Here is a 10,731-nt window from a genome sequence, read left to right on the forward strand (position 1 = left end):
TTGAGCAAGTGGAAGCTTCTTTTATATGGTAGCTCACAACTCTTTTGACCATTTGCTTGTTTTTTTGGAAATGCTTGTCTGATTTGTAAAAATTATTAAGGATGCTAAGCGTATCACATTGGATAGAGGCATGCAAATGGGTACAACATGCATAAATTGTAGGAAAATCTTAGGGAATTATTATTGACATGCCTAGGTCCCACTATAAGAAGTTTCTCTTATTTGATATTTATGAAATTCTAGCGAACAAGTTGGTGCAGGAGCACCTAGGGCTTAGGCTAAAACCCTAAGTCATTTTGGCTTGTAGATAATCCTAGCAAAATCATTGTTGAATAATGACCCCAAGAGGGTCTCAAGAGTGTGTTAGTGTTGTTTGGATGTTAGTTAGGTTGTTTGGGCAAAAAGTTGTCAATGTGGTCAAGAAATTGTGAATGTTGACAATATTGTGCAAAACATGCAAAATGACCTTAGATTGTTTGGAAAAGGGTAGGAAGGATGTCAAAAGAGCCTAATAATGTCTAAGTAGGCATTCCACATCAATTAGGAGTATCGATGATGTGAACTAGGTCAAAATGCACAAATGTTGCAAAGTTGTCAATGACAACATTTTGACAAGAAATTGAAAAATGCCCAAAGGTGGTTATGGTTCGATTCCAACAGTTGGAACACAACCTTTAAGACTATTTAGGATCACCAATGCTTGATGTATGGGTGGGTTGAGAAGTTACTTCAATAGCAAACTGATAGCAATATGCATCAATTTCATCACAGTCGGGCTTTAGTGGACTGAATTTGTGAATTTCTCATTGTACATAGTTAATAGACATTGTTTTCTTGCTTTGTGAGTTTTGGTAGAGTTTAGTAATAAGTTTTGCTTAGATAAAATTACAAGTCCATTGGCCCATTCACTGCCAGAACGGAGGCTTATTCAATAAACATGCCATTTTGCTTGAGATTCCATCGTGGGTTCTTTAGAACCTTTGGGAATAAAAAAGGGCATTCATTGTACATAATCATATTCGAAGTTGGAGGTGAGAATATGCTGTTTGCTATTTTTCAAGGCTTTCCCTAGGCGAGATTGTGAGTACGTGACTAGGAGCAAGCACTGTAAAATTTGCAGAAGAAGTGTATGGATGGATGGGAAAATGAGAAAGTGTCTTGGAGTGTTGTTTGATTGTGTAAGAAGCGTTGGAAGGTTTGGTAGGGTTTGTGAATTCAAATGAGCACAATTTAAATCAAGAAACAAGAACTAGCCCAAACTTAGGGAAATACCTCAGTTTGGGAATAGTACTGTATGAACACGTTGGGGGCCCAAAACCCAAAAAATCTCTAAGTCCTCCCAAAAGGTATTTGGATCATGAGTTTGTTTTTGAGCTTCTTTGGCATGTTTTAGAGTTATTAGGCAAAAACCTCATCTTGAGGCCTAATTAGACCTAAAAGCCCAGTAGCCCTAAAATATAGGGTTTCATGAAATCAGTAAGAGAACTAATACAAGATTAATAGATTGAAGTTTGGGGTGAACTTGTGTGAGTTCAAGAAGGCATAGAGGAGAGTTACGTTGGTAGAGAGGTCTTGAAGAAGAGAGGAGTTGAGAGGTTACTCCTTAGGGTTGAGGGTCGAAGATAGAACCCTAGAAAGGCTACAAAAAAGGCCTAGTTGAGAGTCCAAGGGGAAAAGGAGTCGTTGGAAGAACATCTCCCTATCAAATTGGTATCAAAGCCCATAAAGATTTGGGCAGGTTAGAGTACATGTCAGAGTTAGTTGGAGAAACAGGTATGGTGACCAATGTGGAATTGGCCAAGATGGTCCAAGAGCAGGCCAAAGTGTCCCAAGAGAGAGAGTTGGAAAATCAACTCTTGAAGGAGAAATTAGCAGCCTTGGAGAACAAGCTAGGAGAAGTTGAAGGTAAAGCTGAAGAGATTAGTGAAAAAAATCAAAGAAGAGGAGGATAAGGGTAAAGCAGTGGATTTAGAGAGGATGAAATCTCAGATCTAGACTCACCATTGCAAGAAGAACCATTTTTAATAGCCATTAAAGCTTTGGGAGGAAAAGCTTTGGAAGTTGTCCCCCTGTCTAGTGGCAAGATGGAGCCTGGGTTGGTTATGGAATGGATTGAAGGGATGGAGAATCGTTTTGGGTGTGAAGGTATACATGAAGCACAAAAGGTGAAGGTGACGAAGTCCAGAAGTAGGGGACCAACCTTTGACTTGGTGGAAGTTTATACAATCAGAGATAGAAAGGAAGGGAAGCACTCCATATCCCCATGGAGAGGCAAAGTTGCCAAGATTAGAGAAAACTTTCTACTAGAGGATTATGAAATTAAACTCTGTAGACAAAGACATAATCTTAGGCAGAGAGACATGGATGTGAGAGATAATGTTTGAGATCCAATGTGCAGGAAGATGAGAACATTAAAGTAGCGAGGTATTTGAATGGCCTTAGATGGAATATTTAAGAGGAAATAGCCTCCTAAGCCCCAATTCTATCCACAATCATGGTTGGTTAGGTCATCTTGCCCATAGGTGTCTTGATAAAGCAACATCCTTACAATAAAAAAGAAGGAGGCTTATGTTCAACAAGAAGCAAGTAGTGTTAAGTCCCCTAAAGTGAATCAGGTAAATTGGACTTAGAGAGGTGTGAATCGTATGTTTAGATTAAGGAACCTGCCAAGGAGGATCCTAAACAGATAAGGGCATTATTTAGGGTAAAGTGTAAGATCCTTGACAAATAATGCAAGATGATAATAGACTCAGGGTCCATAGACTATATCATCTTTAGAGGAAGCAATCGATAAGTTGAGGTTGACAAAAATCCCACTTACCCATCCTTATAGGGTTGTTTGGTTGAACAAAGGGCAAAATGTCTTGGTGATTGAGCAAGTGTGGGTTGAATTTGCAATAGGAGGGTATTATGACAAAATCTTGTGTGATGCCCTACCCATGGATGCTTGCCATTTGTTATTGGGCAGACCATGGCAGTTTGACAGAGGTGCAATACACCATCGTAAGAAGAATTCTTATACCTTCCAAAAAGATGGAGCGACAAGTTGGGAGTTTCAACATGCAAAATCAGGTTGGAATTCCCAGGATCTCATGGATTCGGCCCAAGAAAAATCCCCACTTCTCAAAATTTCGGCCACCAACAGCCTTGGGTAGAATTTTGCAGAATTTGGGAAATTCATTCCCAACTTCACCAAATTTCTGACCTAGAAGAAGGATGGCTTCAGATGAAAGTCAAGTACCAAAGGGATGAAGAAGAACAAAATTGAGGAGAAGAGGATGCAATCAACCAAGCATTTAGAGATTAAAATAATGAAATCTGAAAATGAAAATGAAACTGAATTTCCTTTCAGCAACTTGAAAATGAAAAAAAAATCTTAGATTGAAATCCACGATGAATGAGCTTTGAAGGCATTCCAAACATGAAAATGAACTGAAGATGATGGAATGGGGATGCAAGATTTGGGTCATAATTTCCAAGATCTTGGGAATCCTAGCAAATTCCCAAAGATGTGAAATCTTCCCCCTGCCATAGGCCAGGTTTTGATGAAGTTTATCAGCTCATAGTTGATCAAAAGGGAGAAAGATGCTATTCGAAGTTGCAAGTTTGATGAAAATGCAAGGGAAAGATCCAGCTTGTGAACAAATGAAGAGGAAATGAAGTTCAAAATCAGGTCAGAATTTCCAAGATATTGGGATTTCCACTATAGGAATGTAAGGCACTTCAAGGTGAAACTAGATTGGATTTCATTCTATAGGCTTTAATTGATGGAGAATGGCACAATTGATCAAAATTTGAGAAGATGAAGCAATTTGGTAATATGCCATCACAATTGAAGGCTTGATAATGTTGAGTATCGAGATATTTTCTCATAACCAAATAATTTAGTGTACATGATACGGAAGCTGAGGTGGTGCTCACTTGTCTTCAACCAATTAGAAGGATCTAGTTACACATGTTCAAGCACATTCAATCATACTACTCCAAGTGTACATGTGGAAGGCATCTAGTGCATCTACTTAACCCATTTTGTTATTGGCTCTCAAAAGCATTGCAATTTTTTTATCTGGCCACAACGTGGTGCTTTCATGTAATTGAATGCTAGTGGCAGGAATTTTAACCAGGGTTTGTAATAGGTAAATCTTTGTTCTTGATCTCGAATTGAGCCCTTCATTATAATTGAACGACTATATAAGGCTGAGGCCTTCTCATTTGCAACTCATGAAGAGGAGACTTGTTGAAATTGTTGGCATAATTCTATCAAAGTAATTGTTGATCTTCATGGTGGATTACTTGTATTGCTTTGTAGTATTGCATGGCTTCTACTTTCCTCATTTAGGATTTTATTTTGTGTTGATCAAAAGTAGTATTTAGTTGAATGGAAGGTATTTTGGATGTATCTTTGGTGAGATCGCTAGACCAGACCACTGGCTGCTTGGTGATTGTAAGTTTGCCTTGTGTAGTCAAATGACATATTTATGAACTTAACTTCGATTATTGCTTACACATTGATACACATCGTTGGATGACGTTAATGGAATGCTGGTAGTTTGAACATCTTACATTTACCTTAGGAGATTGCACTAGCTTGGTTGATGTTGAGGGCTAAACTAAGTCTAGCAAAGTCTCAAAGGCATATACAATTTCTTGCATTTGAGGAGTAGAACAGATTTCTAATCCCTTTCTTTTTGTAGTTCCTTTGGCTGGAACATTTGGGGAAGTTAAACTTAAGTTAATATGCCATATTTATGAACTTGGATTATTGCTTGCACATTGATATGCATCATTGGATGGCGTTAATGAAATGGTGGTAATTTAAACATCTTACATTTACTTAAGGAGATCACACTAGCTTGGTTGATGTTGATGGCTAAATTGAGTCTAGTAGAGTCTCAAAGACGTACACAATTTCTTGCATTCCAGGAGTAGAGTTGATCTCTAAATTCTTTTCATTTGTAGTTTTTTTTGTTGGAAGTAATTTAAGAAGTTAAGTTGATATCCTTTGAATGAGCAACATAAGTCCCTTTGTTATGACCGGCATATCACATCATAAAGCTGAGTAAAGTCTACAATAAGGAGAAGCCTTGAGGTTGACTCATTTGATCACACAATCAATTTACATTGGTTAGCATATGAGCATTTTTATTCAAGAGAGAGTTGGAGATTTGGTGTTTCATCTTGGAATACTAAGTGTGAACAAAACTCACATTAACATAACCCCAAAGTAAGATGAAATCTTATACTCCATGCATCAAAGTAAACAAAGTCAGCAACTACTTATTAATCTAAAACAAATCTATGTTCCGTGGAGTGCGTTGGAGACTATGATTTTTTGGCACATTAGAGGACAATGTTCTCAAATTGAGAATGGGAGTGAGGCAATGTTGGTGTGTTCCCATGGAACACTGTAAAAAAGATGAAGATGGGAATGAAGTAGCATAGTCACCAATTTTATAAATTTTAGCCCTGATCATTGATCTACTTTGATAAATCTTTATGGAGTTAACTGAACTGATAGAAAGCAGAGGAACTTGGCAAGAAGAGTTGTTGGTAGGTTTCAAAGATTTTGATCTTTTTATTATGAGAGAGATCTAACTGTGAGGTTTTTAAAATATGGCTTGTGTGTCAAGTTAGATTGATTACTCAAGGCAGAAAGAATTTGAACCTCTCTTTTCTCGAGGATTTTAAGCATTTTAAGTCTGAAGGTATTTATGGGCTGGGTAAGTTTCCTGTTCTGGTTTTGGGTGTCCTCTTTCAAGCGGGAGTCCTCAGAAGAGCACAAGGTGCTCTTGGTTTGGTCCTTTCTTAGCCTTCCATTCTGTGTTGTCAAAAGTATATTTTTCCATCTCCTTAAACTACTAGAGTACAAGTTTCAGCTTAACTATGCAAGAGGGCTGCTGCAAGGTATGTTCCAATTCAATTTATGCAACAAATTATTCAGTTGTCATTGCCCATTAACCGGCTTTTTTGTTCTAACTTCTATACCAAATGAAGCCTAGGAACCAAGTGAAAATAAATTTAACCCTTATCTTTGCTTTCAAATATGAAGGATGAATCAAGCAGCGAAGCAGAATTGTAATTTCATTCTAAACATTGAAAGCAGTGATCCATGTGCTTCTTTTACATGATACATCTTTAGTTGGTTGTTCCTACTGTTTATATTACAGTGCTGTCTTTATCTTGATTGCCATTGGTATGCATACACATATCTTGCCGTGACTCGTAGAGTCTGTGCAGGCATCAAAGTTTGGATTACAGTGGGAATCTTCTCTACCCCATGCTTGTCCCATAAGTTTCGGGTTACTTTTTCCAATTCTTCTTGCAGTATTGACAGTAGATTCAATTATGTTGTGCATTAAGGTGTAAGGCTATTTCAACTTATCATTAGTAGGAAATACTTCTTGCAACTGTCACCTGATTTTTAGATGAATATTAAGCGGTAAAATTCAAATATTGATTGGGTCTGATCTTATAAAAGAAGTTTAGTTTAAGGGAGGCAGTAATGTTGTCAAATGGATAATGTGCAAGCCTTGCTAGAAGAGAATAGATTGAAGATTAGGTTGGTGAAGATACCCCTATAAAGCAAGAGATAATATGTCTGTGCATATGAATGCAAGTTTTTATGATTAGTAGTGGAGTGTTTAATTCAGCACATGGTGTGATGGTGTCATGCAAGCTATATGGTGCAAGTACCAAAGGGTGGTTTGTACAAAATTATGCAGATGTTGTGATGATTGGTCACTATATCCTTTGTTTGTATGCTGACATTAAAGTTTATCTGTTATCAAATTTACTTCAAGGCATTGACATCTACAGCTGGGACTTGCCACATTTTTGTATCGAATATTTACATCATTAATCTTGTCAATAGCATCGGACCTATGTTCCATGGTGTTTTGGGGACGGGGGTGGTGACGGGGACAGGGCTGTGTTTCTGGTATTGGTCCATGTAGGGCCAATTTTTAGCAGATGGTAGGGGACAATTATTAACAAATAGGGAATATAGAGAAATTCAAGGATGAATATCATAACACTGATAAAGCATTCATCATAGACATTTTTGAGGCTTAATATATTGCATTAGACTTGAACTGAGATTTCACATTTGAATTGATAAGCAAAATTACAAATTTCAAATACTTTTATTGTCAATAAATGGCATATATATATCAAAAATGTCCAAAGGCACCAATTTTGAACCATGAAATGGCATAGAATATCAAAATGTAAATACTAAACTAAACCACTAACAGTAAACTGAGAAGTTTGTAATAATATGTAACTGTTCATAATTACTAGATGGTGGGTCTAAGAGTCTAAATCAAGTATTGATTTGATACTTTAACCTCCTCTTTCAACTATTGTTCACTCCTTGACCAGTTATTCCTTTTCATCTTATCTCCTTTGCAAATGTGAAAATGAATTTCTTTTTCTTCTTTTTGGTTATGTTATGCTTAGATTAAGTTTGGTATTGTTTAATGTGGTTTTGCTGTCTCTGTGGGCCTGCCAGCCTTTTTTTCCAAATTTAGAAATGCCTTTTTTTAAAACGTTGGCAGTCCAAAAATGGCTTGAGCCACAGGGGACGACCAGAAGTCCCCAGTAAGGGTAGGGGACTTCTAGCTGTACCCTTGTACACTACTGATCTCAAAGTGGCATTTTGGGGATGGTACCCAATTTGGCAAAAATGTGATGCCTTTGGGGACAGCAAATTAGACTGTTTACCGTCCTCAGGATGGGTGCAGGTACAATTTCACAGGGAACACATTCTCGTGCACCAAAGCATCAGCCTGTTTATTTGTTGCCATGGTGAGAAGGCGTTCGCGCTAATTTAATTTGTTCTAATTTTCCGATGTTATTGATAGATGAACATCTGAATTTTAAACATCTTTATAATGTAAGTCATTCACGGAGGCAGATGATTCCATCTACAGTATTAAGTGTTGCTATGATGACTTACACCAGCATATAATCTGTATGGGAACTGTTAATTTTTCCAAAGTGGTACTACTAAGTTTTAGTTTGAACGAGACTGGTTTCAGCAACATTAGTGGCATGGCACCAATGCCACAACTTTATGAACAATTGAAAGTAGACGTTTTCAAAGTAGTGTCTTATAAAGTAAACCGTTGATTCATCTTCTGAGTAGAAATGCGATAGATGGTGATGATAGTGAATTGAAAATTTGATAGTGAATATTATCATCCAGAGGGTAAGTTTTGATTTGGCTTTAACAGAAAATCATTAAGGTTTTATATTGAGCATTGCTTGTCCTATGTTGACTTTTTCATGTATCTTTTTAATCTTCTCAATTAATCAAACTACATTGTTTGGTTGTTTATAAAGCTGAAAAAGATTTGAGGCTGGCATGAAAGAGATCACATCTCTGGAAGTTGGCCAAGCTTCAAAAATATAGACTTTTGGTTTCTGTTTGCTGTTCTATGTTTTCCTTTGTGTCAGCAACATATGTGATCGCGTTTGCTTTTCCTTCCGAGTTTATCAAATTGATTTCTTGTATGTTTTTAATTTATTAATATAAATGGATGTTTGTTTTCTTTTGTAGGTGGTTGATTGCCGGATTGTGGTAGATCCAAGAACCCGTGAATCAAGAGGCTTTGGATTTGTAACTATGGACACCCTTGAGGATGCAGAACGTTGTGTCAAATACTTGAATAGATCTACGCTTGAAGGACGTATAATCACTGTTGAGAAGGTTAGTTATCATAAACTTAGAGGTGTAAAAGTAGCCAAGGAAAGTGAACATAAATTTGATTTCACAAGCTTTGCTGTTGTGATTGGCTCATTTGGAGTGGTTGGGACCTCCACAGAAAAACGACCCTTCCCTGCAGCATCAAGCTCTTTTAAGTTTTAGTGTCTGCATCAGCTTGTAAGGTGTTTCTCGAAAATCAATTATTCACTTGATCAGTTCTCGAGCTGTCAATGGAGCGAATGCCTTCTTTCACAAACACAACCTTGCGAATGTTGTTGTAAACGAGTTGGGCTCTACTACAACATGTTTTATCAGAACATCAGCGCCAATTGCTTGTAGAGGTCCAATATCCTCTCTCTTTTTGTTTGATTGTTGTAAATTTGATTCTAGTTCTACCAACCGGGTAAGCAGTATTGAATTTTAGCTCTATGGCTGCTAGTGGTGCAACAACTTTGTTGTGCATTTTAGTGAGCAAACTTCCAGCAGAACCTCTGTAACTTCAAAACCTAGTTTGATAGGCATGCCTAAGTGGTACAATGATATTATGTGAGAGTACAACTATTATGTTCCTAGATTTATTTATGGGAATAAGCAGGCACCAATTTGATGTGATTGCTTAAATGTACCTGACATTATTAATTGGTTGATCCCTTCTTGTTGAGATCAAAGTTTGTTTATATGGGTGAGTTTAATGCTGCATGCAATTTGAAGAACAATTTTATTCCAGCCGAATATGATCTCCAGACTTCCTTTCCCATTGAGGGATTATAATGTCTTCCTATAGGCATGCCTTCTGGAAGTCTTGTGCTAAACGCTTTCGGATTTTACTTTTATGTGTGCAGGCGAAGCGAAAGAGGGCAAGGACACCAACACCTGGTTCTTATCTTGGCGTCAGGGGTCCGTATTAATACTCAAACTCATAAATATGCTTGTCATGACCTGATATGCCTTTTTTTTGTTTCATCCAACTTTTGTATGTGCTGACCTAATTCTGAAAAGCAAAAGCCTATACATTTATTTATTTCAGTTATGATGCAATTCCAATTGTTCATTTCTAGAATAAATGTTGGTTAGATAGACAGGTATGAAGCAAGTCAGATATATCTGATTCTCTTTACATGACAGCTGCTGTTCGTCCACGCTCTTATGGGGGTGGGGGGAGGTATCGGGAAAGAGATAGGGATAGAGATAGCCATAGTTCACGTCGTTCACCCCATTATTCACCTTATCGTGGAAGTCGAGATCGAGATTATGACAGAGATGGTTCTCCTTATAACACAGGCCGCAGTTATCGCAGAGAGAGGTCAAGATCTCCAGTATATTCCCCATATCGGCGATAGTGCATCTTGTCTTTTCTACCAAGGAATTTCTTCGATACAAATTTTAAAACAAGACATCTGATTCAATGTTATTGTTTTACATCTTAACCAATTTAAGTGGCAAATAGCTATAAAAGGTTTTAGAGGCTCTGCCTATTGGGATATTGGTTTGGCTTTGTGACCTTAGACATCTTCTTGTACCGGTTTGCAAAAATTAAAAAATTAGTAGAAATATTATCTACTGTTTTGTTTCTTAGGTTCTCATTTTCTTAGGAAAAGAAATTCCTCAATTGGAAGAAGCATTAAGCTCTTATAATATTACTGTATTTCGATCAAGGTTTACTGTGTTTGAATGCAATACATAGGGTGCTTGAGCAAAACATGTATATTATGTTTTTAGAATTTATGTAAAAGTAAAAATACATTTATCCATTTATACATTAAAATGTTATCTTCCCAAAAATATGTGAAGGCTTTGCATTTTTTTTCTTCAATTCTTTTATTCAAGTGTGGATTTACTTTTTGTTGTATAGATTCAGGATTTGTGAGTGAAATATGACTATAAGCTCTTTCTGCCATGGTCATTACGAAGGTCAAGTTAATATTTTCCTTCTATAGGAAAGGGGACTGATGCTGCCTGACTCATTGCCATTCATTGAAGTGGCTATCCTTTGCCTAGTTTGATATATGTTGAAGGGAGTTGCT

The 10,731-nt window shown here is 37.1% G+C and overlaps 1 protein-coding gene across 1 annotated transcript in view; it reads left to right on the top strand.

Moving 5' to 3' along the window:
• LOC149556293 (uncharacterized) overlaps positions 1-10,279 on the top strand; it is a 32,221-nt gene extending 21,942 nt beyond the window's left edge. Inside the window, exons 5-7 of the mRNA XM_089830507.1 lie at positions 8,561-8,710; positions 9,550-9,604; positions 9,833-10,279. Coding sequence (XP_089686633.1) covers positions 8,561-8,710; positions 9,550-9,604; positions 9,833-10,047 — 420 coding nt within the window. The 3' untranslated portion in view covers positions 10,048-10,279. The remainder of the gene's footprint in view (positions 1-8,560; positions 8,711-9,549; positions 9,605-9,832) is intronic.
• Positions 10,280-10,731: the final 452 nt, after the last annotated feature.

The sequence above is a fragment of the Cupressus sempervirens genome, chromosome 5 (assembly GCF_028749045.1).
Source record: "Cupressus sempervirens isolate cs-2001-9-10 chromosome 5, ASM2874904v1, whole genome shotgun sequence".
NCBI lineage: Eukaryota > Viridiplantae > Streptophyta > Pinopsida > Cupressales > Cupressaceae > Cupressus > Cupressus sempervirens.